This window comes from Pleurodeles waltl, chromosome 12 (genome assembly GCF_031143425.1).
Source record: "Pleurodeles waltl isolate 20211129_DDA chromosome 12, aPleWal1.hap1.20221129, whole genome shotgun sequence".
NCBI lineage: Eukaryota > Metazoa > Chordata > Amphibia > Caudata > Salamandridae > Pleurodeles > Pleurodeles waltl.
In genome coordinates this window covers 24,480,876-24,507,787 of record NC_090451.1, presented here as the reverse complement: position 1 = coordinate 24,507,787, position 26,912 = coordinate 24,480,876, and the positions used below count along the sequence as shown (strand labels likewise).

Sequence of the window (26,912 nt, the reverse complement as noted above, 5' to 3'; positions counted from 1 at the left end):
CACCGCAGGAAAATTTTACACAGTAAAACGTGGAGAGAAAAGGATGTTTTGTTCACGTCAATTTCAAAATTTGTTTATTTCAGCTGTTATTTTCTGTAGGAAAACCTTGTAGGATCTACACAAATGACCCCTTGCTGAATTCAGAATGTTGTCTACTTCTCAGAAATGTTTAGCTGCCTGGGATCCAGCACTGATTTCACACCCATTTCTGCCACTAACTGGAAGGAGGCTTAAAGCACAAAAAATAGTAAAAATGGGGTATGTCCCAGTAAAATGCCAAAATTAGGTTGCAAAATGTGTTTTTCGGATTCAAGTCTGCCTGTTCTTGAAAACTGGGAAGATGGTGATTTTAGCACTGCAAAACCTTTGTTGATGTCATTTTTCAGGGAAAAAAAACACAAGCCTTCTTCTGCAGCCCCTTTTCCCATTTATTTGTTTAAAGACATTTTCGCTGTATTTTGGCTAATTTCTTGGTGTCCTCCAGGGGAACCCACAAACTCTGGGTACCTCTAGAATCTCAAGGATATTGGGGAAAAAAGGATGCAAATTTGGTGTGGGTAGCTTATTGTGAACAAAACGTTATGAGGGCCTAAGCGCGGACTGCCCCAAATAGCAAAAAAAAGGCCTGGCACAGGAGGGGGAAAAGGCCTGGCAACGAAGGGGTTAAGGGTCAAAGCATTTGAACGGAGCCCTGCTTAGCAGAGCTCATGGGATTTTAGAACAATTACACCAGTACTTAGTACACAGAATGGGGGCAAAAAGTGTGGGTTAAACCTGCAAAATGTCTGTTTCTCTACAGTACCACAATCACTCACAATCTTTATTTTTTTCCAAACTTTGATGTGAAAGGGAGTTAGAGGGAAACTGATGTAAATGCACTGGCTAGGGCACTTTATGGACTTGGGGACATTATCTGATGTGACTTCTGGCACCGACTGAGTCTAGTGCCCTTTACTTGCAGCATCACAGCCTTCATGGTTTCCAGATGTAGTCTGGCGCCTTTGATTGTTCCACAGGTGAGGAATGTGCAGGTGTAAGTATTCAAAATAAATGTGTTTATGGTGCTGATCGTCTGTAAAAACTTTACAGGCACTGCACACTCTATGAATTAATTTCTTTGCAGCTGTGTCTAAAACAATAAATACATCGTCTGAGCCAAAAAAAAGGTGAAAGTATGCGGTATACGCTTTTCCTTAGTGTTGGTCCAAAGCTAGAAAATTTTATTTTTGACTTTAAACAGCTACAACAGAACATACTGATAGCAAAGTTCTGAAGAAGATTACACAGCCTTGTGGCAAAACATCTGGCATTTGGATCTTCTGAGGAGAGTTGAGCTCTAAATATTTCCACCACAGTAACCAGAGGTTGTGCCACAGACTGAGGTGGATAGACTACAAATAACACTTCATCCAATTTTAATAAAGTTTGTAGGACAAAGGAATGTAAATACGGACTATTGAAGGTTTCCAGTGTGAAGATGGGGAATAATTCAAGCATGTGAATGTATGAAAGATCCAGTGTTACTGAAGCCCAAGAGTAATGCGGACATCTTTACTGGATAACTGTGGAATACAGATTTCTTGATGTGGATAGGCATCACTAACAATCTGGCACTCAAAAGTCTACATCAAAATATTTTTTTTTTTTACAAATGAAAAAAAATACTTTCTGTACATATACACTGGACCAAAATACAATCCTAAATTCTGACAGAGTGCAGAGTTTGGTAAAAGCTGCACCTTTATGAATACAGCACCAACAAAGCCTAAACATCCCCCAACTCTTCATAAACACGTAAAAGATGGCCAAGAGGGAGCTGTAAAAAGAATAACACCAGTGGTAGTGAAAATAAGAAAAAAAGTTACTTACCTGTAACTGCAGTTGTCCAGTATTGGTATCTTCCATAGATTCACATGTTTGAATCACTCTCCGTTGTCAAAGTGGGAGTCCCATGGTACCACAACAAAGCAGTATATATCACTACCATAGGCTATAATGGCAATTGAAAAAGTCTGTTTAATAGCCTATCTATGTCCTTTTTAAAAAAGGATCAAACTTGAACTATAACCAATGAGGCGACAGCACTCTCTAGAATGTCCCTAAGTGCTCTACAGTGACCCCGTTATGGGAACAGCAAGGTTTAATAGCAGACAGCAACTGCCCTCTTCAATGCAAGTAAAAGGCTTGAGACTTTGTAGGCATGCCATGTGTGGTCTGCAGTAGTAAACTTCAATTTACCAAACCCCTGTTACTTTCATTAACATCTAAAAAAGGAAACCAGATACATTTTCTAGTATGGTGTACCTTAAAACATGAGCTCATTTAACCAAATAAGAATGAGTACTCAACCATCTCTGCATTCCCACCCCCCAAAAAAATATCCTAACGTTACATATGTAATAGTAGTAATCCCAAATTCATATGACAGAGTGATTTAGATCCTAGTAAATGAAGAGTTGAACATAAAGAATTTAGCCACTGTTAGATGTGACATAGTTGGTGTAGTGCCCCCTAAAGGTTTTTGCCTTCAACACTCCTGTTTTCCGATTTTGGTTTTGCTGGCATTAGAACTTAGCAATTTACCACTGTTAACCCATGTGAAAGTTCTTGTGCTCACTTCATTAAACATAGTAAAATTGGCCTACGCCTGATGGGCACATTTAATTTAGTTGTAAGACCTTAGTGAAGTGGTACTGTATGATGATATACCCACGGCTTGTTAATTATATGCTGCTAGTTGGCCTGCAGCACTCACTGCACAACCCACTAAAGTAGCACTTTAAAACCTAACTCAGGCCTGCCATTGCAGCCTATTGTGCAGTTTTAAACTGCTAATTAATAAACTTTTTGCCAGGCCTGAACCTTCCTTTTGAATACACGTCACATGTCATCCCTAAAGAAGGCCCCAAAGGCCCATAGAACAGAGTGCATTGTATTTAAAGTAACATTTAAAAAGGATATGTGCCAGACAAAGGAGACTGGGTGGAGGAGGAGGGGTCATCCTGCCTAGTTGGCTGGAGGCGGAGTTGGTCACCACCCCACTTATACTTTAAAGGGCCTGCCTCCAGCACACACGAAGGAGCCCAACATCATTCTTTTATCACCCCAGACTTCCTGGAGCCTTGACAGAGGAAGGGAAGAACTTTCAAGAACCAGATGTGTGGTCAGCCCAGGATATCTGCCACACGTCCAAGGCTAGCACGAGGTATGCATATGCCTCCAAATGGAAGAGATTTTGCATCTGGTGTTCCTTCAAGAAAATAGACCCTACATCTTGCCAGGAGGATGTCACCCTACCACATTTGTTACACTTAGCAAACTCTGGTCTGCATTTCTCTTCTATTATAGTCCATCAGGCAGCTCTGACTGCATTCAGAAAAGGTCCGTCACAAACCTCTTTCTTTAAGTTGCCAGTCAAAAAAGATTTCCTAGAGGAACTAAAGAAAGCTTTTCCACCACTTAAGCGTCCTTCTCCACCATGGGAGCTGAACGTGGTTCTTTCACACATCATGCATCATCCATTTGAGCCCATACACAAAGCATCTCTCCAACACCTCACTTGGAAAACGGTTTTCCTGGTGGCAGTGACATCAGCACGCAGGGTTAGCGAGATTCAGGCTCTCTGTGCTCATGAGCTCTACACAGTGTTCCACTCCTCCAAAGTAGTGATGAGAACGCATCCTAAATTCCTACCCAAAGTTATGTTTGACTTTCATGTCAACCAGACGATTTCCTTGCCAACTTTTTTTCAAAACCCATCCACTCCAGCTGAGAGGGCACTCCGCTCTCTAGATGTAAAGAGGGTTTTAAAATTATATTTGGATAAAACCAAATCTATTAGAAAATCACAACACTTATTTATTAATTAGGGACCGGTTTGTACCGGGCTGGCCACCTCTAAACGACCAATCTCTCTGGATTGTCTTTTGTATTCTTTATTACTACCAACTAACTAACAAAACCCTAACTGGCAGAACAGGAGCACATTCTACCAGAGGCAAGTCTGGCACGACTGCCTTGTTGAGGAATTTTCCCCTGGCACCTATCTGCGGAGCTGCGGCCTGGCAGTCTGTCCACACGTTCACTAAACATTACTGTCTCGACTCTGATGCCAGGACAGATGCTTAAGTAGGACAAGCTTCTCTCAGAAACCTATTTGCGGTATAGCGCATTGCTATATTGTTCTGTCTACTCCCCCGCTGTTTCTGGGATGGGCTTGCTATTCTATTCAACGCTTATGACTATACATGGAAATCCGATACGACAGAAGGTATAGTTTCTTACCTGTAATTCCAGTTCTCTCGTAGGGGTATTTCCATGATAGTCATAAGCAACCCTCCCTCCTCCCCAGTGGAGGAGATAAAATAATAACTCAGGTATACCCTAACTCTTAGCGATGACTGCCTACAAAAAGAACAAAGGTAACTGCCTCACTTTAGGCATGATGGGATACTGGAAGTTTGTCTGTTCTTAAAGACACAGTCCCCTTTTTCTTCATTTATAATGGCAGCCTATGGGTGGCACTGCCCTGCACTCCTTCATCCTTATTCTGCATTACAAAAAGGTTTGTGAAGGAATTTTTCTGCAAAAATATTCAACTCTTTCATGCTTTTGAAAGCATGTGCCTTAGTATATGGCCCTTTTTGAAAGCAGACAAGATGAAGAATTGTAGCCTTTTTGTTTATGCTGCATATTGACATTCTTAAGTGACTTTGCAGGCCTTCCTGAAGGAAGGCGAACATCAACACTTAAGAAGATATTTTGAAAAAGTGCTTTGAGTCCCTGCAGGCGGAACTATTCAATGCTTATGACATGGACATCCCCTACGAGAGATCCACATTTATTACAGCCATGACAGCCTGTAATAAAGGCACTGAAGCATTTTGACCTCAGGAAAGATGCCAGTATGAGCCTCCATCAGCAATGCATCACATTGGGATTATACAGAAGAGAGAGACAGCACTCTCGACATGAAGATCTACCATCAGCACTTTATATGGCAAATAAACATACTATATATAATATAGTGATTTTGGTACTGCAGTTCATTAATGACCATATTAAAGAAAGATTCCTTGAGCATGAATGAAGGGTCACAGTTCTGCCTTCAATTCATGCACCCACATAACAAAGATGTAGGTATGTTGTGGCACTGGGAAACCTTCATAGTCAGTCTCTTCAGTGTTGCATCTCAAAACCCCAGTCTTGTCAGGGAATCATTCACGATTGGTGTAGGTTCTATCAGATTAAGGTGGCTGAAGCCCAAGTATACCCATCTTGCATGTTTGTGTGGATAGGCCCTGTAAGGAAATGCCTCCTTGGCATGGTTACCCCTTAACGTTTTGCCTTTGCTGATGCCAAGTTATGATTTGAAAGTGTGCTAAGGCCTGCTAAAAAGGCCCCAGCACCAGTGTTCTTTCCCTACCCTGTACCTTTGTCTCCACAATTGGCACACCCTAGCATCCAGGTAAGTCCCTTGTAACTGGTACCCCTGGTACCGAGGGCCCTGATGCCAGGGAAGGTCTCTAAGGGCTGCAGCATGTCTTATCCCACCCTGGGAACCCCTCACTCAGCACAGACACACTGCTTGCCAGCTTGTGTATGCTGGTGGGGAGGAAATTACTAAGTCGACATGGCACTCCCCTCAGGGTGCCATGCCAACCTCACACTTCCCATGGCATAGATGAGTCACCCCTCTAGTAGGCCTTACAGCCCTAAAGCAGGGTGCACTATACCATAGGTGAGGGCATACGTGCATGAGCACTATGCCCCTACAGTGTCTAAGAAAAACCTTAGTGCAGGGTAGCCATAAGAGTTTATGGTCTGGGAGTCTGTCATACATGAAGTCCACAGCACCATAATAACTACACTGAAAACTGGGAAGTTTGGTATCAAACTTCTCAGTACAATAAATGCACACTGATGCCAGTGTACATTTTATTGTGAAATACACCCCAGAGGGCATCTTAAAGATGCCCCCTGAAAACATTCCCGACTTCCAGTGTGGGCTGGCTAGTTTTGCCAGCCTGCCACACACCAGACATGTTGCTGGCCACATGGGGAGAGTGCCTTTGTCACTCTGTGGCTAGTAACAAAGCCTGTACTGGGTGGAGGTGCTTCTCACCTCCCCCCTGCAGGAGCTGTAACACCTGGCGGTGAGCCTCAAAGGCTCACCCCCTTTGTTACAGCGCCACAGGGCATTCCAGCTAGTGGAGATGCCCGCCCCCTCCGGCCACGGCCCCACTTTTGGCAGCAAGGCCGGAGGAGATAATGAGAAAAACAAGGAGGAGTCACTGGCCAGTCAGGACAACCCCTAAGGTGTCCTGAGCTGAGGTGACTGACTGTTAGAAATCCTCCATCTTGCAGATGGAGGATTCCCCCAATAGGATTAGGGATGTGCCCCCCCTCCCCTCAGGGAGGAGGCCACCCTCAGGGCTAGTAGCCACTGGCTACTAACCCCCAGACCTAAACACACCCCTAAATTATTTACCCCCCCCCCCCCAGAACCTAGGAAAACAGATTCCTGCAACCTAAGACGAAGAAGGACTGCTGACCTGAAGCCCTGCAGATAAGACGGAGACACCAACTGCTTTGGCCTCAGCCCTACCAGCCTGTCCCCAGGGTCCAGCGACCTCTGAATCCTCAGAGGACTACCCTGCATCTAAAAGGACCAAGAACTCCAGAGGACAGCAGCCCTGTTACAAAGAAACTACAACTTGCAACAAAGAAACAACTTTTAAAGGACTGCACGTTTCCCGCCGGAAGCGTGAGACTTTCCACTCTGCACCCAACGCCCCCGGCTCGACCTGAGGAGAAACAACACTACAGGGAGGACTCCCCAGCGACTGTGACCCTGTGAGTAGCCAGAGTTGACCCCCCTGAGCCCCCCCCAGCGACGCCTGCAGAGGGAATCCAGAGGCTCCCCCTGACTGCGACTGCCTGCTTCCAAGAACCCGACTCCTGGTAAAGATACTGCACCCGCAGCCCCCAGGACCTGAAGGATCTGACCTCCAGTGCAGGAGCGACCCCCAGGTGTCCCTCTCTCTCGCCCATGTGGTGGCTACCCCGAGGAGCCCCCCCCTGCCTGAATCGCTGAAGAGACCCCTGGGTCTCCCATTGAAACCTATTGCAAACCCGACGCCTGTTTGCACTCTGCACCCTGTGCCGCTGAGGGTGTACTTTTTGTGCTGACTTGTGTCCCCCCGGTGCCCTACAAAACCCCCCTGGTCTGCCCTCCGAAGTCACGGGTACCTACCTGCTGGCAGACTGGAACCGGGGCACCCCCTTCTCCATTGAAGCCTATGCGTTTTGGGCACCACTTTGACCTCTGCACCTGACCGGCCCTGAGCTGCTGGTGTGGTAACTTTGGGGTTGCCCTGAACCCCCAATGGTGGGCTACTTTGGACCCAACTTTGAACCCTATAGGTGTTTTACTTACCTGCAAAACTAACCAATACTTACCTCCCCCAGGAACTGTTGAAATTTGCAGTGTCTAGTTTTAAAATAGCTTATTGCCATTTTTCCCAAAACTGTACATGCTATTTTGCTAATTCAAAGTTCCTATGATACCTGAGAGAAGTACCTTTCATTTGAAGTATTGATTGTAAATCTTGAACCTGTGGTTCTTAAAATAAACTAAGAAAATATATTTTTCTACATAAAAACCTATTGGCCTGGAATTGTCTTTGAGTGTGTGTTCCTCATTTATTGCCTGTGTGTGTACAACAAATGCTTAACACTACCCTGTGCTAAGCCTACTGCTCGACCACACTGCCACAAAATAGAGCATTAGAATTATCTCTTTTTGCCACTATCTTACCTCTAAGGGGAACCCTTGGACTCTGTGCATGCTATTTCTTACTTTGAAATAGTACATATAGAGCCAACTTCCTACAGGCCCAGTGATTGAAGTGTTCAATAGCTTGACTGAAAAGGACACACACACACAACTTTGCACTTACAGTCTTATCAATTTATGGCCTGAGGTTGTTTTCAAACAAAGACACAAACCCATAAGCAACACAAGTTTATGAATATTTCCCCCCCCCTCAATTAAATACGCAGATATGGTGGTCTATCAATACCAAAAATGTTACTAGTTTTAGTGTACAAATTATCAACTACCAAATGTGAAGGTTAAACCAATCATCACTCTACAAAGCACTTAAATCCAGTCTGGGGACTCTTACCTTGAAAACAAGTTAATCCCCAGTCTCACTGACTTTCCAGGGTGCCCTATATTTAAGCTCTCTTGTGCATGTTTCACAAGACATTAGCAAGTCGGATTCAAAGCATTTCTGGTTGCAGCTTCAACCCTCATCTTTCCACAGCCCCTTGCAAGCTGAGAGCAACAACCAGGCTCCCATGACTCCTGCTGGACTCCTCAGCCACACTGTAATTACAGCTGGAGTGTGCACCAGAAACTATGGCTTTGTGACATAGCTACTTGATAACTCCTCTTAAGTTACTAGAGTTCGTCAATGACAGGCAGCAATAACAGTCCATAGTGCAGATTTACGCAGACTCCTAGCCAGGTGAACACAGAGCCCGGTGGTTTCCGAAGGCTTCCTCACGTCTGTGGTAATCGGTACCCATAGCATTTGCTCTTTCATAATATGGAATGAGCGGCTGAAAGAGCACCTGCAGTGCTCCATCTCCCGACCGCGTGTCCCATAGTTGTCACTGGGGTAATCACGAGCTGCTAAGGGGCATCCTTCGCCACAGTCCCCCGCACAGGCAGTTCTTGATCCAGCGTTGCTCCCACTGCTTCACAGCTGTGATCTTATTGGGAGACCTAAGCATGGTGACACAGCCGCACCTGCAACGGGGAAAAGCAAAAGGCTCAGAACAAGGAGATCCGCTAGCCAGTAAACGCCAACTAAGACCAACCAGCCTGAGCACCATTTAAATTCTTAGGTCGAAAAGGACAGGTCTACACACAAGTCACCAGCCAACACTCATATACCTGAGCTGAGAACTAACGCATAAATAAACCATAACAATTTCTGACCGTCTTAAGATCTTCTCCAGACGAATGTCAAAAAACTGCACGTCACCAGCCCAAGCAATGCCTGGTCCGTACCTAATGATAAAGGGTACAGTGCTCTAGGCACAAAACCCCGAAATCCAAACAATGTTTGAACCCTATGCCAGCCAAAATCAGACACATTCACATCCTCAGTGTAGGCAAAACCATGGCATGCGAAAACCAGCCACCCCATATATATTTATAAGAACTCTGACCAACTCCTGCAATGTCTGACACTCAAAGGATCTCTGGCGATTACAACTTACATAAGACCTACCTGCACAAACTAAGTTGCACATCAATAATTGACTACAACGTAAGATGCTAACCATTACATGAAAAAACAAAACAGCCCAGCAACGCCCATTATGGTTAGATATATCAGTGTCAATGATACAACTTCAACCAGAGCAAATTCTGGTGTTCACCAATTTAAAAAAACTTCTCCTACCTCTGCTAAAATGTAACGGCACACTGCTGCACAAACTAGCAACCACAGCAGATATCTGACCGAGACAACACTGCATGAGTATGCACCCACATCCATTACAGTAGTATTAAACTAACCTCATCCATGACACTGCTATTGAACTATTCGCCAAAACGTTCCAGAAACCTAGAGAACAGATTCCAAAATCGTGAAGGTTTGTTATAGAGACATCTGTTTTCCAGATCTCACAAACTAAACTTATCACGTGTTTTGTAATATGCAAGTGCTCTAAGGCCTCCACTGTACTGATCATTGTATGACTGAACTCACATTTCCTAAGCTGTTCTCGTTCAGGGACCTCTCAGCATCTGAAGACCAATGTCCCACTAATCAACTAAAGCCAGAGTACAGCTCCATGGAGCTCCGGAAAAGCCCAGATTTGGATCCATTTCAAGGTTCACGTTAGCTACTTCAAAATGTAAGCACATTACGTGTATGTTACTTGTATGTGCATTACAGACTGTATTTTACTTGTATGTTACTTGTATGTGCATTACAGAGACTCTTTTACTTGTATGTGCATTACAGACTCTGTATTTTACTTGCATTTCACTTGCATTGCATTCAGAGTTGGAAAAATGGATGTGAAATACCATTAAACTCATGCCTCTGTCACAGACTCCCTAATATTATTTGGGATGATGTCTGCAAGTTCTGCGGCACATATAAAAATCTCAATACGAATAACTTACTATATATAAATAATATATCATTTTTTTCACAACACACAATTGGCTTGTATTTATTCATAATTTTGCCTTTGAGTGACAGCACAGATTTTCACGCCAACACCCCAACTTTCTTCTGGTTCAAAAAACGGTCCATGGACGAGCAAAGCAAGTACTAACCGTGGACTCAGTACCAGTCCCATCTGCTGGTTGAAAACTGAATGTTTTTTTAATACAAAGTTAGACAAATTAGATAAACATGTTTTAAAATCACACAAGCGCACCTCTTGCAAGCACACCATCACATCTCTCCTGTCTCCACACCAGAGCACCACTTGCATGCACAGTTGCATCTCTCCTGTCAAATCAGCGCACCTCTAGCATGCACAGTCGCATCTCTCCTGCCACCACACCAGTGCACCTCTTGGAAGCACACCATCACATCTCTCCTGCCACCACACCAGTGCATCTTTTGCATGCACACCATCACATCTCTCCTGCCACCACACCAGTGCACCTCTTGCATGTACACCATCACATCTCTCCTGCCATCACACCAGTGCATCTCTTACAAGCACACAATGGCATCTCTCCTGTCATCACACCAGTGCACCTCTTGCAAGCACACAATCACATCTCTCCTGCCACCACACCAGTGCACCTCTTGCAAGCACACCATCACATCTCTCCTGCCATCACACCAGTGCACCTCTTGCAAGCACACCATCACATCTCTCCTGCCACCACACCAGTGCACCTCTTGCATGCACACCATCACATCTCTCCTGCCATCACACCAGTGCATCTCTTACAAGCACACAATGGCATCTCTCCTGTCATCACACCAGTGCACCTCTTGCAAGCACACAATCACATCTCTCTTGTCACACCAGTGCACCTCTTACATGCACACCATCACATCTCTCCTGCCACCACACCAGTGCACCTCTTGCAAGCACACCATCACATCTCTCCTGCCATCACACCAGTGCACCTCTTGCAAGCACACCATCACATCTCTCCTGCCACCACACCAGTGCATCTCTTACATGCACACCATCACATCTCTCCTGCCACCACACCAGTGCACCTCTTGCAAGCACACCATCACATCTCTCCTGCCATCACACCAGTGCACCTCTTGCAAGCACACCATCACATCTCTCCTGCCACCACACCAGTGCACCTCTTACATGCACACCATCACATCTCTCCTGCCACCACACCAGTGCACCTCTTACATGCACACCATCACATCTCTCCTGCCACCACACCAGTGCACCTCTTGCAAGCACACCATCACATCTCTCCTGCCATCACACCAGTGCACCTCTTGCAAGCACACCATCACATCTCTCCTGTCACCACACCAGTGCATCTCTTACAAGCACACAATTGCATCTCTCTTGTCACCACACCAGTGCACCTCTTGCATGCACACAATCGCATCTCTCCTGTCACCACACCAGTGTATCTCTTACACAAACCCAATCACATCTCTCGTCACCACACCAGTGCATCTCTTACACGCACACAATTACATCTCTCCTGTCACCACACCAGTGCACCTCTTGCAAGCACACAATCACATCTCTCTTGTCACACCAGTGCACCTCTTACATGCACACCATCACATCTCTCCTGCCACCACACCAGTGCACCTCTTGCAAGCACACCATCACATCTCTCCTGCCACCACACCAGTGCACCTCTTGCATGCACACCATCACATCTCTCCTGCCACCACACCAGTGCACCTCTTGCAAGCACACCATCACATCTCTCCTGCCACCACACCAGTGCACCTCTTGCAAGCACCCCATCACATCTCTCCTGCCATCACACCAGTGCATCTCTTGCATGCACACAATCGCATCTCTCCTGTCACCACACCAGTGTATCTCTTACAAGCACACAATTGCATCTCTCTTGTCACCACACCAGTGCACCTCTTGCATGCACACAATCGCATCTCTCCTGTCACCACACCAGTGTATCTCTTACACGAACCCAATCACATCTCTCGTCACCACACCAGTGCATCTCTTACACGCACACAATTACATCTCTCCTGTCACCACACCAGTGCACCTCTTGCATGCACACAATCTCATCTCTTCTGCCATCAGACCAGTGCATTGCTTCCAGTAAAAGAGCACCTCTCTCCTTTCAGCGCACCAGGCACTTTCAAACTAGTATACATAGAGAATAGCGATAGGAAGATGCAGGGAATGAAGAGAAATCTAATGTCTTGCAATCTCAGCGTGAACAACTCACCTGGTACATGATTTACATTCCTCTGTGGGAAATGCTCCAATATGGAGACGTCGCAGGTGGTCAATCTTTGGCTGCCCGGGGGCCCTGGACAGATGAAAATGAAAAGGAAAATTAGGATGGTGAAGCAGGCTTAGAAAAGGCTTCTGGGACATGGCAACTGTGGGGATACATCACTTATCTACTAGTGCGACAACATAAGTATTCTGGAAACATTTGATTTTCCATCTCTAAAGTTTTGTTGATTAGTGAATAAAGGAGTAGAGCGGCTGCATTTGAAGTGGAGCAAGCGCCCACCTATGCACCTCTTGGGTTCTGTAGTTTGAGGATGCTGTAATTCACACAATGAGCATCAGTACCATCTACAGGCAGGGCTGGGAAAAGCATATTTTACAAACAATGTTTTTGGGTTGACAAGCGTAGGTGGAATCAGAACGTCTTTCAAGGACACCGACCCAGAATCCACAGTATCCCTCAGCGTAGGCAGACGGTAGGACTGCAGTGATGCCAGCCAAAGGATAGGTGGGTACGGTGCAGAACTGCAGGTCAGCTTGCAGTTTCCGTGAATGAGGGTAGGTGTGAGTTTTCACTGCAGAGTATAGGCCTGCAGAACTGATAAATCAAGGTAAGTTAGCACTCCCTGTGGCACAAAGAGGAAATGTAGCACCTGAGGCCAAGGATGAGACTGCTCAACCACTGCCAATGAGTAAAACTGCAGAGGCCATCACACTGGGTAGATGTACAGCTGTCCGCGGTAAGTAGGCACAGCTGGAGGGCCTCTAGAGGTAGATAAGTCTGGCGTACATTTACACTGTCCCCACAACTCACATCTCCCGTACCTGGAAAAGACATCGAGCGGAGAGGGCACACAGTGACTCAAGAGCCCAGGGGACTTGCCAAACTGCAGCCTTAGGGCCTGCTTGCTCTGCAGCCGGCTGATAAGTCCGTCACTGATGGGCAGCCAGTCAATGCTTGGAATGAGCAACTGGCTGGGCAGGAGGCAGCACTCGTCGATCAGGGTGTCATCAGGCTCCATCGGGTGATTCTCATCGCGAACTGATTAATACAAACAGACATATGCACAGGTGAGGACAAGCTACAGTCACAACATTATCCTTCACTGCACAACGGTCACAAGAGGCAGCAGGGGTGTCAGAGTGTGCCCCAGATACACAAAGCAGCATCACGCAGCCCATGGCAGGAAAGAATGATTTCTTACCTGTAATTCTTATTATTATATATTTTTTTCTCTCTCTCCTCCATTGAAATCATACAGCATGCGGGGGACCCTGCAGCAGCTCTTTCACTGCCACATTATCACAATATCTTAATCTTACTTTGGAAAGGCCAGGACGTACATATGACAAAAATTTCAATATTTGTAGCCTTAAGACAGACTATAGTGTCAGTTCCATTAAATGTACATTAAAATAATGGAAGAAAAGCATAAGCTTTTTTCAAACCACTATAAATAACCAAAAATGTTCTTTTTAATTGTCCTTCACTAAGTCTTTACATTATTTTTAAAGTGAATGATAGGGAAGTATACGCGATAGAGCCTGCATAGACTGCAATGTCAACAGAAGACCTCACCTTTAAGAGCCTCTTCAGCCCCAGAGCCCCATCATGCCCTGCAGGTGGATGTTTAGGCAGTTCTTTTTGATGTAGCAAATAACAGAAAAGGATCTAATCCAACTTCATCTCTTCTCTTGGGGAGGAAGGAGTGTTGATTATGATTTCAATAGAGATTTAGAGAGAACTAGAGTTACAGGTAAGAAACCATTGCTTTTCTCGCAGGGGTTCTCCAATGATAATCATAAGCACTGAATACATTAGCTAGCTCATCCCCAAAGAAATCCACAAGGGAAGAGATAAAACAGAAGATGTATAACTTAGGCAAAGAGATTTATTAAAGAGGCTTGCCCAACCTGGGTATCTGCCCTCACATCTGAATCAGGGCAATGGTGTCTTGAAAAGATGTGAACAGATCTCCGAGTCACAGCTTTGCAAATCTCAGAAATCAAAATGTTTCTCAGCAAAACGTCAGTACCTTCTTTACCTCTGGTGATAGGCGCTCCAGGTTTCCCAAGTAAGGTTTTGTTGGTTTTAGGGTAATGTTGGAGAATGCAGGAGGCAATCTATCTAGACAAGGATTATTTCAAATTGGAAAATCTTCTTAATACAGGACCATAGTTAACACTAAGCTGCTTTGACTTTCTCAAAGCTTTTGTCTTTTCTAGAGAAAACTTCAAAACCCTCCTAACATTTTGAGTGTGAAGAGATCACTCTGCAGGAAAAGAGCGTTTTTGAAATGTAGTTAATGAAATAGTCTGACCTTGAAATCTGAGACTACGTTGGGGTAGGAACCTAGGATAAGCCCTCATCTCTACCCTGTTGCTATGAAAAACAGCTTAAGGTTCATAGGAACATAAGGCCTGTATTTATCCAACTCAACGAGCAGAGGCTACAGCGACAAAGAAGGCAGCCTTCCAAGATAGGTGTTGATGAGGGGCCTTATAAATGGGCTCGAAAGAAGGACCCATAAGGCAATAAAGGACAATATATAACTCCCATGGGGGAGAAGGTAATTTGAGAGGAGGAAATATCTTCTTAAAGCCCTTCAGAAAATAATTGATCAAAGGCGTTCTGAAAGAGGACATTTTTCGATAGGCTGTGATTGCTGCAAGATGCACTCTATTATTATTATTATTATGCATGATTTGTAAAGCGCATGGCTACCTAAAAAAGTTTCCCAGCGCCCAGTAGAACCAGAGTCAACCTCGGATTCAAAGTTGCAAAAGAGAGGGAAACAACCAGGGGTTTAGCTGCTTTCAAAAAGCTGTGAGCGATTTATAGGCTATAGGCGAGTGTGACAGGTCGCTCCAAAGTTTAGGACCTAGATCTGTAAATGCCCGGCCACCTTGGTGAGATTTTTTAACTCTACGAACCACTGGCAGGTCCTGATGGCTGGAGCGGAGTGCGCATTTTGTGGTGGATCTAGACAACAAAGTTCTCAGATGTGTGGGGCCTGTGTGAGAAAGGCACTCATGCATATAACATAAGGCCTTAAACTGAACACACCATTCAATTGGCAGCCAGTGCAGAGTATGTAACAAATTCGCTGAGGAGGTGAACCTGGGTGGGTGGAGAAGTAGAGGAGCCACCGCATTTTGTACAGTCTGGAGCCATTTGAGCAAAGAATTTGCTGCACCCAGATACAGAACATTGCTGTAGTCCAATCTAGAGATCACCAAAGCCTGGACCACTGTTCTGTGAGCAGGGAATGGGAGACAAGACAGCATTTTATTTATCAATGTAAGAATGCTAAAACAAGTGGTTGACACTTTATTTATCTGGTGCCTCATGGACAACTTGTTGTCTAGCCAAACCCACTGATTTTTTACCACCTGAATTAGGGGAAAGAGTTATACCCATAGTAGCTTGCAATAGATGAGGTCCCCAAAGATGGAGATAGTTTCCCACTAGCAAAGCCTCCGTAGTGTGCCCATTAAGTTACAGGGAACTTATGTTCATCCAGGCTGAGACGTGTACAAGACAGGTATTGAGGGCTTCTGTATTGTTGTAACACTTAGAAGATAAGGATACCACAATCTGTGTGTCATCAGCATACAAAAATAGTGTTAAGCCCCTGAGATTCCACAATATCGCCAAAAGGTCTTACATATAGATTTAAAACAAGGTGGCTACGGGTAGAACCCTGCGGAACCCCTGAGGCTTGAAATTGAGTTTGAGATCTGTGTTGAAGGGAACACTGTCTTCAGCCAAGGAAACATTCAAGAGTTGACTGAGTTGTTCCATAATTGGAAAGGCCAACTTGCTCAATACAAAAGGGGGGTCAAGCGTAGAGCTTGACCTGGTGGCAGCAAGCAATGAGAGGGAAGACGACACATCTAACGGAATAAAAGCATTCATGGTGGAGGGCGAACATGAAGGAGCTTCAGAATGACTAGTTGTAGAAGTACCTGAAAAGGTGGTCTGCATGTCTTCTATTTTAAGAAAAAAGCTGCACCTTCATCACTCTGGGCTTGTGAGAGTGGAGTAGAGGCCGTTATAGTATGATCAGAAAGATTCTTTACTGTCTTATAAAGAGATTTAGGGCAGTTCTTTGCAGTAGTTTTAGGTAGTGCAGCATTTTTTCTTCTAGTCTTTCTAAGCTATCCTTTATCTTTGTCTATCCTCATTATTAGAAGTTTTTCACCACGTTCCAGGCCCTTACACAGTTATTTAAGAAGGTGTAATGAGTCACTGTACCACGGAGCAGGAGGGAGGATTCTATGATGTTTCCTACTTATAGCAGGGGCTAAAACATCCAATGAAGATCTGATCCAGGCATTTGTAATGCATGTGCCCAATCCAATCAAGTGACTTATGTGCAGGGTGATTAACTTCAAGAAGTGAGTTGAGGGCCCGGAGCTCCAGCTCTGACCATTCCTGCCCATGGAAATCTTCTGGATATCACAAGTTCGAGCCCCCGGGAGCAAGGAGAAAGAACAGGACTACAAAGTGGTCAGACCATATCATGGGGGTAGGCTCATTCGTCTCTATACTCTTAAGGTTGTGAATATAGTATCCAGCATATGACTAGAAGCATGAGTGGGGGACTTAGTAATAAGCTGGATATCAAGCGCACCAAGATCCTCGATTACAGACAATACTGTATTATAGGTCACATTGTCAAAATGGATGTTAAGGTCACCCAGAATAGTGAAATAGGTGTATTTGAGAATAGGTGATGGAAGAGCATGGATAAGTTACTTACCTGTAAACTCTAGTTCTCTGCCAGGGGTATCCTCAAAGTCATAAACACTGACTATTACCACCCACGTGCGGGGACCCCAGAGCATATATCAACACACATGTATATGTATCGAATGTATATAAAAAATAGTAATTCTAATAGAGAGTTTTGATACAAATATATTATATACATGTGTAAGCAATAATGCAGTCTATGTTGAGAAAACAGGCTAAAAATGCTTTATTTTGTGTGAAGTTCTTTTTTCTTTCAATCAATTAAGTGTTCAAATATAGGTAAAACCTTTCTGCAAACAAAATAGTAGGCATATAAAGTACAAACAATCCACTGTAAAATAAAACAACTGCATTGAAAATAAAGGAGCATTCTTAGCCAATAGGCTGCATGTAAGTTAACACAGCAGAACCAAAAAACTGGCACCATGCCCTTAAGGCCATGAGCACCTCCAGTATCCCACCATGCCTCAGAGGTGAGAGTGAGGTGACAGTTGGTTCACAGTTAGGTCAGTACTTTTTTGAAGGTGCCAAGATGAAATAGATTAGATAAATGTCCAGGGAGGAAGGTGGGTTGTTTATGACTTTGATGAGGATACCCCTGGAAGACAAGAAAACCAGATACTTACCTGTATCTACAGTTATCCAGTATTGGTATCTTTCATAAATTCACATGCTTGAATCATCCCTGTCGTCGAAGTGGGAGTCCCAAAGTATACTATAAGAGCAGTAAGTGGAAATTTCCATAGGCTATAATGCTAACAACATTCACACATATAGCCTATCCATGTCCTTTTATAAAAAAAAAGAAACTTGACTCATGAACAATCAGGCTCCAGCACCCTCTAGAACATTCCCCAAAGAGGCTCATTCCCTCAGATTTTCTAGCACTAGAGTGAAGAGTATGTTATTGAAAGGAAATGTGAGCCTCAAAAAGGGAAGGAGGGTGGGTCGCGTGTACATTTATGAAAGATATCAATACTAGATAACTGTATTTAAAAGGTAAGTAACTTGTTTTCTTATCCAGTATTGGATCTTTCATTAATTCACTTGCTTGAATCTGAATAGCCAGCAGTACTCATAATAACTTATGCCCGCAGTGGATGGTGGGTGCGAGCATTGTAATCCTTCTAAATATAGATCTAACATATCTATGTCAATATAAATATTTTTATATATATATATATATACATATATATACACACACACATATATACACACACACACATACATATCTATGCATATTAAGTAAAAAATTACATACAAATTGCAAACTTATTGTATATAAATTTGGTATACTCATTCAAGGAAAAATCTCACCTCAATAAAAGAGATGACGGAGGACCGCCTGCCCAACAGAATCAGGTCTTTGCGTTGATTCCAGACAGTAATGCTACGCGAAAGAGTGCGTAGTCTTAAACGTTGCAGCCTGACATATCTTGTCCAAGGCGATCCCTTGAACTAGAGCAGCGAAGTGGAAAATGCCCTTGTAGAATGTGCTTTCAGGCGGTTAGTTAATGGTTTTCCCACCCTTGGGTGGCAAAACTGGATGGTGGATGCAATCCAACGAGCTATCGTAGCCTTAGTGACTCCTGTACCCTGACGGCCTTGGGCATATGAGACTAAGCTGGTTTGTCTTCCGAAGCTGTTTAGTACTCTGAAGGTAGAACTTCAAGCATCTTCTGATATCCAGTGTGTGGAGAGTCCTCTCCGCCACCGTTTATGGATTCGGGAAGAATGTTCTCAATATCACTGGTTCACTCAAATGAAAAGATGAAGGCACCTTAGGGATGTATCTCGGGTTTGTTCGAAGAAGGACAAAGTTGTCTAAAAACATAAGATAGTGCTATTTAATGGTAAAGGCCTGTATATCACTGGCTCTTCTCGTGGACGTAAGAGCCAGCAGAGTTGCTACCTTCCATTTATTGTATTTCAGCTCTACTCTGTGAATAGGTTCAAACGGGGCTTTCATTAATTGTGAAAGAACTACGTTTAAATGCCATTGGGGCGGAGGTGCTTGCACCGGAGGGAAAGTGTGAAACAGACCCTTCATAAACTGTTTGAATAGTCTGGATGAACCAAGGCAGGGCGTATCCACAGAGCGTCTAGAAGATGATATAACAGCCAAATGGACTTTAGCAGATGCATGACGAAGCCCGGCCTTTGACAGAGTGAGGAGGTATGATATAATTCGCTCTGGTAAGACTTTTAACGGATGCAAATTGTTTTTGATGGCACCAGATACAAAACCTCTTCCATTTGAGCCTTTAAGTCCTGTTTGTACTGTCAGCTCGAGCTTTAGACAAAATTACTTTGCATTCTTCATCGATGCACATGCCCTGAAATTCATGGAATTCAGGAGCCATGCGTGCAATTGGAGAGATGCTGGATCTGGATGAATATCTGACCTTGACACTTTGTTAGACGATTGTGCTTGCTTGGAAGACATAAGGGATTGGCCACTGATAGGAGAAGGAGTTCTGTGTACCAATACTGTCTGGGCCACTTGGGTACTATGAGTATTAGCTGGCAACCCTCTGATTTCGTCTTCTTCAGAAGCCTGGGAATCAATGGGAAGGGAGGAAATGCATATGCAAAGATCCCGGACATCGCATCGAAAGGGCATTCCCCCACTACCCTGGGAGCAGGTACTAACTGACGTAAAATTGGCATCTGGTGTTTTGATTGGTGGCAAACAGATCCAGGGTTGGACGTCCCCAACACAGAATGATGCTGTCTAGCTCCCTCTGATCATGTTCCCATTCGTGGCAGTTGTCGTCCGTCCTGCTGAGAGAGTCCACTAGGGCATTGTTGACACCTGGCAGGTGTTCCACTCTCAGATGAACCTTGTGAAGTGTGAGCCATTTCCACAAAGATTGAGCTTCTCTTGAGAGGGGAAAGAGATCTTGTTCATCCCTGTTTGTTGATGTAGAACATGCTTGTAGTGTTGTCCGTGCGGACCAACACAGAGGATCCTGCAATCCTAGGAAGGATTTTGAGTGTAAGAAAAATTGCTTTTAATTCTAGCAGATTTATATGCAGTTTTTTTCTTCACAATTGACCATTTCCTTTGAATGCACATGTCTTGCAGATGATCTCCCCAGCCCTCCAATGAAGTGTCCGTTGTGATAATGAAAGCGGTCATTGGAGTCAGAAAGATCAATCCCTGAGAAAGATGGTCGGTCTAGGACCACCACCGCAGAGTCTCCACCATCCTTGGTGTAATACTGATTGAATCCTCGAAGGATCCTTGAGATTGAGTCCATTCTAGCTGCAATTCCTCCTGTAATGGTCTCATTTTCAACCTTGCTAGGGAGACTACGCTAATCGATGATGAACTCATTCCTAGGAGTGACTTGAACGTCCGAACTGAAACGGACCTTCTTTTTGAGACTTTGATAGCCATTTTGGCCAGTTCTAGTTGTCGGGCCCTTGAGAGATAAGCCTTGCTCTTGATGGTGATGAGTTCCGCACCTAAACAGACTATCCTGTGTGTCAGTAGAGTGAACGATTTTTGGAAGTTAACTGTTTGAGCTAGATTGTGAAATAGTCCTAGGCAGGCGATGGTAGCTTTGGAAGCCAGCTGTGATGTAGGAGCTTTTATCAGCTAGTCGTCCAGATATGGGAAGACCTGAAAACCCCTGTTGCGGAGGAAAGCTTCTATTGGAGCAAGACATTACGTGAAGATTCTTGGCGCTGACTTTAAACCGAATGGAAGGACCTTGAATTAGTAATGGGCACCGGCCACAGTGAAGCGGAGACATTTGCGATGCTTTACATGAATCGGATTATGGAAATAGGCATCCTGGAGATCTAACGATGCCATGTAATCTCCAGTGTTCAGCAGGTGCAGGATATCCGACATTGTGATCATACAAAAGGATTGTTTATTTAGAAACTTGTTCAGTTTTCTGAGGTCTAGGATTGGTCTCCATTCCCCTGACTTTTTCCTTATTAGAAAGAACCGGGAATAGAATCCTAGTCCCCTGTGGTGCACATGGACCTCCTCTATCGCCCTTTTGGAGAGCATTAGGAAAACCTCTTGTTGCAGCAAGTGAAGGTGAAGTGGATGCGATTTTCCTGGCGGATGGTGTGGAGGTTTTTGTATAAACTCTAGCGTATGACCTTGAGCCACTATATCCAGCACCCATTTGTCCGACGTTATGCCTTTCCAATTCTGAGGCAAGTTTGAGATGTTCACTCCCACCTGATGGAATTGTGGAAACTGTGGAAGCGTAGCCGGCACCCGACAATGATCTTTGTTTGCGGGGTTGATCCCGGGTTTGAGAGCTCTGTTTCCTTCTCCCACCTGGTCTGACGTAGGAGGCCGTGGATGGTTGCCTGTAAGTCTGCTGATAGGCCGGTCTATTTTGGGGCTGCTGGTACGGTCTATGGTAGAAGCCACGAAACCTAGAGAAACCCCTACCTCTTGCTCCCCGAAAAGGCTGTTTCCCATACCGCAAAGTCCCCAGAGAACGAGCAGTGTCTGTCAGTTTTAATGGCCTGTAGGGCCTCATCTATATGTTTGCCAAAAAGAGACTCTCCGTCATAGGGCATACCTAATATCCTACACTGGACTTCTGGCCTGAAAGATGTTGCTTTCAACCATCCCTGGCGGCTCAGAACTGCTGCTCCTGCCAGCTGACGGAAACCTGTGGAAGGCTATGTCTAGAGCGCAGTCTATGATCTCTTTTGAGATACCCGTGCCTCAGATTGCTTGTTCTCAGGAATGAGCTCTAAGAAAGTGTTCATGTCAGACCACATCTGGCGATCATAGCGAACCAAAATCGCTAAAGAGTTGGCTGCACGGACAGTTATAGCCGACATGGCCGAGTAATCTCTTGCCCATGTTGTCTAGGCGTCTGCCCTCTTTATCCGGAGGAGTAGATATAGGCGTTGATGGATTCTTAGAACACCGTTGGGCGGCTTGGGAACTGACCGAGTCTGGTTTAGGATGCCCTGTTAAACACGCTGGAGAGTCCTGTGTCACCCTATATTTTTTATGCAGCTTTTGTGGAACCGGTGGAACAGTAGCTGGATTCTCCATGATTTTAATGCCTTCACTCCAAATAAAGTCTATGATTGGAATTGCCCTCACCAACTTTCTTGCCTGTTCCTTGAAGCCATGGAGGAAGCATTCTGACAGTGAGACGGAGGTTGCTAAATGAAACCGTGTGGCCGCCCTATCCATTAAGTTATGAAAACCTCCTATATCCTCCGGTGGAGTATCTGAGGGACGAGGAGGTGGTGGCGATGGAGTAGGAGCTAAATAATCATCCCATTCATCGTTCAGATGCTGGGGTGTTGCAATCTCTCCTTCTTTTTCATCCTTTGAAGAGGAGATGTCATCTCTAGGAGGAGCGGCTATTGTAGACAGTGGAGTAAGCCTGGGAGTTGCTGGAGGTGGACTTATACTCCTTGGTGTAACAGGAGAGGAAGGGAGAGACAGCTGCATCTCAGCTGCAGTTGGAAACCTTCCCTTATAGTCTTGCAACATAGACTGCAAATCTTGAATCAGAGAAGCAGGCATTTGGACAGAGTCTCCTGGCTGGCTGCTGTAAAGGCTCATAATATCGTCTCTGATGAGAATTATAAGAGTGATACTGTTGCTCCTATTCATACTCATCTTCCTGATACTTGACATGCAACTGGGATGGAGTATGCGCATCACCAAAGGGTCCTTCATCTGATTCTTCCCAGTCTAGCATATGACTAGGAAGTAAGGTTGTTACCTTACTCAGTGATGTATCTGCTGGATAAACAGTAGACTTAGACATCGTGGTAATTTTCACTGTAGCATAAAGGTCGGGAGATCCAGAGGAAAATTGGGATCACGCTGCCCTGAGTCATAGTAACAAGTGGCATCGTTGATGGTGTCGACGACGATGGTTCCGTCATCGAAACTGGCTTCGTTGTTGATTTTTTCGTCAGCAACAGTCTCGTCGACGGTGGTGTCGTCAACGGTGGTCTTGTCGACTGTGGTATCGTCAACGGTAGTGTTGTCGACGATGGCGTCAACGACGATGCTCTTGTTGACGATGGTCTCGTCAACGAGACGTGGAGACGATAGTTGTTGAAACCTTCATCGTCGCCATCGACGGTAGTGTCATCGTCGCTATCGTCGACGGTAGTGTCGTCATCGACTTGAATTTAATAGACATCTTTCTAGAAGTGGAAGGCTCTGATGAAGGAGAACAATGACAGGACTCCTTTTTGCGACGAAGAGAGGATGGCTCAGGTGAAATTGAGCTTTGAATGTCTTTGGCAGCCTCCTTATGGTGCTTCTTGTGGTGTTTTCTGGATTTTTCAGCCTGCCCTAGGCCCGCAGATCTGGACCTTTTATGAGGCCTTCCTGAATCACTCTCCTCACCAGAAGTACAGGATTTGGCCTGCAACCAGATTAACAGTCTTCCTTCTCGGTCGCTAAGGGTCTTAGCGGAGAAGGTGCAGTATATTTTACAATCCTTTACCTGATGCTCAGGATGTAAACAATATGAGCCATCCATATGTGGGTCATCCACATGTAGCCTTTTCTTGCCACAGGTCTTAAAAGGGCGGAAAAGGCCTTTTCTGGAAGAATCAGAAATTTTTCTGAAGATTTTTCTTGAGAGGAAAAAACTGCAGAGCTCAGAGAGACTCCCTTCACAAGACGTCCGGTAGAAAATTTGATGGAATGAGCCTAGAATATTCTAGAGGGTGCTGGAGCCTGATTGGTCATGAGTCAAGTTTGGTTCTTTTTACAAAAGGACATGGATAGGCTATATGTGTGAATTCTGTTAGCATTATAGCCTATGGACATTTTTACTTACTGCTCTTATAGTATACCGTGGGACACCCACTTCGACGACGGGGATGATTCAAGCATGTGAATTCATGAAAGATCCAATACTGGATAACTAGAATTTGCAGGTAAGTAACTTATTCTTCTCTTCCAGGGGATCCTCATCAATGGTCATAAACACTGAACAGATTAGCCCATCCCATACCCCTGCGGACGGAGAGGTAGGAGCACAAGCAGTCTATTTGTCTTAGTTAAATAGATTTCTTAATGAAGCCTGAGCCACTTGTGTGTCTTTCTTAGTATCTGAATCTAGACAATATTGGCTTATCAAAGTATGTACCGATCTCCATGTTGCAATCTTGCAAATCTCGGAGAGGGGTACATTATTAAGAAGGGATACAGTTGCCGCCTTGCCTCTTGCAGAATGAGCTTTAGGCTTGGCAGCCAATTGTTTGTTAGCCAATTGGTATGCAGTCATAATACACAAAACTATCCATCTAGAAATCATCTGTTTTGAGCCCGCCCTGCCTGTTCTCATGTGCCCGTAGTTTACAAATAAGCAATCCGATTGTCTGATGCCCTTAGTCTTATTGAGATAACATTTTAGCACCCTCTTCAAGTCCAGGGAGTGCTAAGTTCTCTCTGCCGGAGTAGACGGTTTGGGAAAAATTTTTGGAAGCAATATGGTTTGATTAATATGGAAGTCAGAAACCACCTAATGGTAAAAACCCAGGATGGGTCCATAGGACTACTCTGTTATTGTGAAAAACTGCATAGGGTTCTTTTGAACAGAGAGCCTGAATTTTGCTGACCCTTCTACCTGAAGTAATGGCAACAAGAAAAGCGGTCTTCCACGTAAGGTGCTGCAAAGAAGCTTTGTGAATGGGCTCAAAGGGAGCGGCCATAAGTCTAGACAAGACTATATTCAACTCCCATGGAAGTGAAGGTGCACGTACTGGTGGAATTTTTTTTTTTAAAACCCTCTAGAAAGTCCTTAACCACTGGCACAGTAAAGGATGACTTTTGTGAGGGCGATTTACGATAAGCTGTAATGGCAGACATAAATACCTTAATGGAAGAAAACTGCAGTCCTGACTTAGCAAGGTGAAGGAGGTAGAGTAAGATAACCTCCTCTTGAGCCAAGATAGGATTGAAATAATTCTGTATGCACCACATGTAGAATCTTTTCCATTTGAACGCTTAAGAGCGTCGCGTCGAGGGTCTTTTGGACTCCTTTAAAAAATCCATGCATTCCTGTGAGAGGCCTAGATGTCCATACTGCAGGAATTCAGGAGCCATGCTGTCAAGCTCAGCGAGGGAAGTAAGAGCGTCGCGTCGAGGATCTTTTGGACTCCTTTAAAATATACATGCATTCCTGTGAGAGGCCTAGATGTCCATACTTGCGGAATTCAGGAGCCATGCAGTCAAGCTCAGCGAGGGAAGGTTGGGATGTAGAACTTTCCCCTCTAATCAGTGGAGAAGATCCGGTCTGCATAGCAGCCTCTTGTGAGGCTTTTCTGAAAACTGGAGATCTGTGTACCACCAGGGGCGGGGCCATTCCGGGGCTATTAGTATCATCCTGGTTTTGGACCTGTAGAGCTTGTTGATCACCGTGGAAATTAGGGGAATGGGTGGAAAAGCATAGAGAAATGTCTCTGACCAATCTATCAACAGGGCATTCCCTTTTGTTCCTGGTCGATAAAACATGGATGCGAAGTCTGGGCTTTTTTTGTTGGGTTCGTCGGCAAACCGGTCTAATTGAGGATACCCCCATAGCTGAAAAATGTCTGCTACGTCTTCATGAAGCACTCAGTCGTGCGAGTCTGAGAGATTTCGGCTTAGGGAATCCGCTTTTGTGTTCTGGTCCCCCGGGAGGTGAACTGCTGTGATTGACAGCTTCCTCGCTAGTAGCCAATGCCAGATAGCTTGTGACTCTCGAGATAGAGGGCGAGATCGGGTTCCCCCTTGTTTGTTCAAATAGTACATTGTGGTCATGTTGTCTGTTTGGACTAAAATGAATTTGCTCTTGATGGATGGGTAAAAGGACTGAGCCAGATGAACTTCCCTCAGTTCCAGCAAATTGATGTGGTATTTCTGCTCTTTTCTCAAACTAGAGACCTTGGGCTTGGAGAGAGCCCATGTGAGCTCCCCAGCCCTGTAGTGATGCATCCGTTAAAAGGGTCTCAGTAGGAGTGCTCTGATGAAAAGGAACCCCTACTAAAAGATGTTGTCGGCGAGTCCACCACTGTAGCAAGGTTTTTGCCACAGGTGAGAGGATTATTCTGTCTTCCCATCTGGTTGTGAGTTGACTCCACTGATCTTCCAGGTTCTCCTGAAGAGGTCTCATGCATAATCTGTCATTCGGAATAATGAAAATGCAGGAGGCCATGGAACCCAGTAGCGAAGCTATTTGCCTGACTGATTTTGCCTACTCGACCCACGTTCTCTTGCTGTCTTACGGACTGGTAGAACGGTCGTCCTGGTCTTCGTTGTTGCCTTTGGGGCCAATGAGGGGTTTGAACCCTCTGCTGATACGGACGCCTATCATATGGCCTGCACCTTCTCCGGTATTCTCTGCGTATGTCTAGCCCTACGGCTTTAAGAGTGTCCAATTCCTACTTCATTTTGGCCATCTCATCATCTGTATGGGTCCCAAACAAACAGTTCCCAGTGAATAGTAGGTTCAGGATGTGATGTTGAGCCTCCTGCTTTAGACTTGTGAGGCGAAGCCAAGATGACCTTCTTGCACATATCCCATGTGCATATCCATAAGCCGCTAGGTCCGAGCCATCCGCAGCCACACTGATCACCTGATTGGCTACCAGGCTTCCTTCCTGAAGGATTTCTTAGAAATCCTGTCTGTCCTCTCTCGGCAGTTTGTCTACGAACCTGTTCAGAGAG

The 26,912-nt window shown here is 44.9% G+C and overlaps 1 protein-coding gene across 2 annotated transcripts in view; it reads right to left on the bottom strand.

Annotated features, from left to right (window-relative positions):
* Positions 1–7,950: 7,950 nt before the first annotated feature.
* MED16 (mediator complex subunit 16) overlaps positions 7,951–26,912 on the bottom strand; it is a 326,193-nt gene continuing 307,231 nt past the window's right edge. For both annotated transcript variants that reach the window (XM_069216802.1, XM_069216803.1), the window contains exons 13-15: positions 13,300–13,516; positions 12,464–12,547; positions 7,951–8,818 (exon numbers count right to left, since the gene is read on the bottom strand). In XM_069216802.1, the coding sequence (XP_069072903.1) occupies positions 8,692–8,818; positions 12,464–12,547; positions 13,300–13,516 (428 nt within the window). In that variant the 3' untranslated portion in view covers positions 7,951–8,691. The remainder of the gene's footprint in view (positions 8,819–12,463; positions 12,548–13,299; positions 13,517–26,912) is intronic.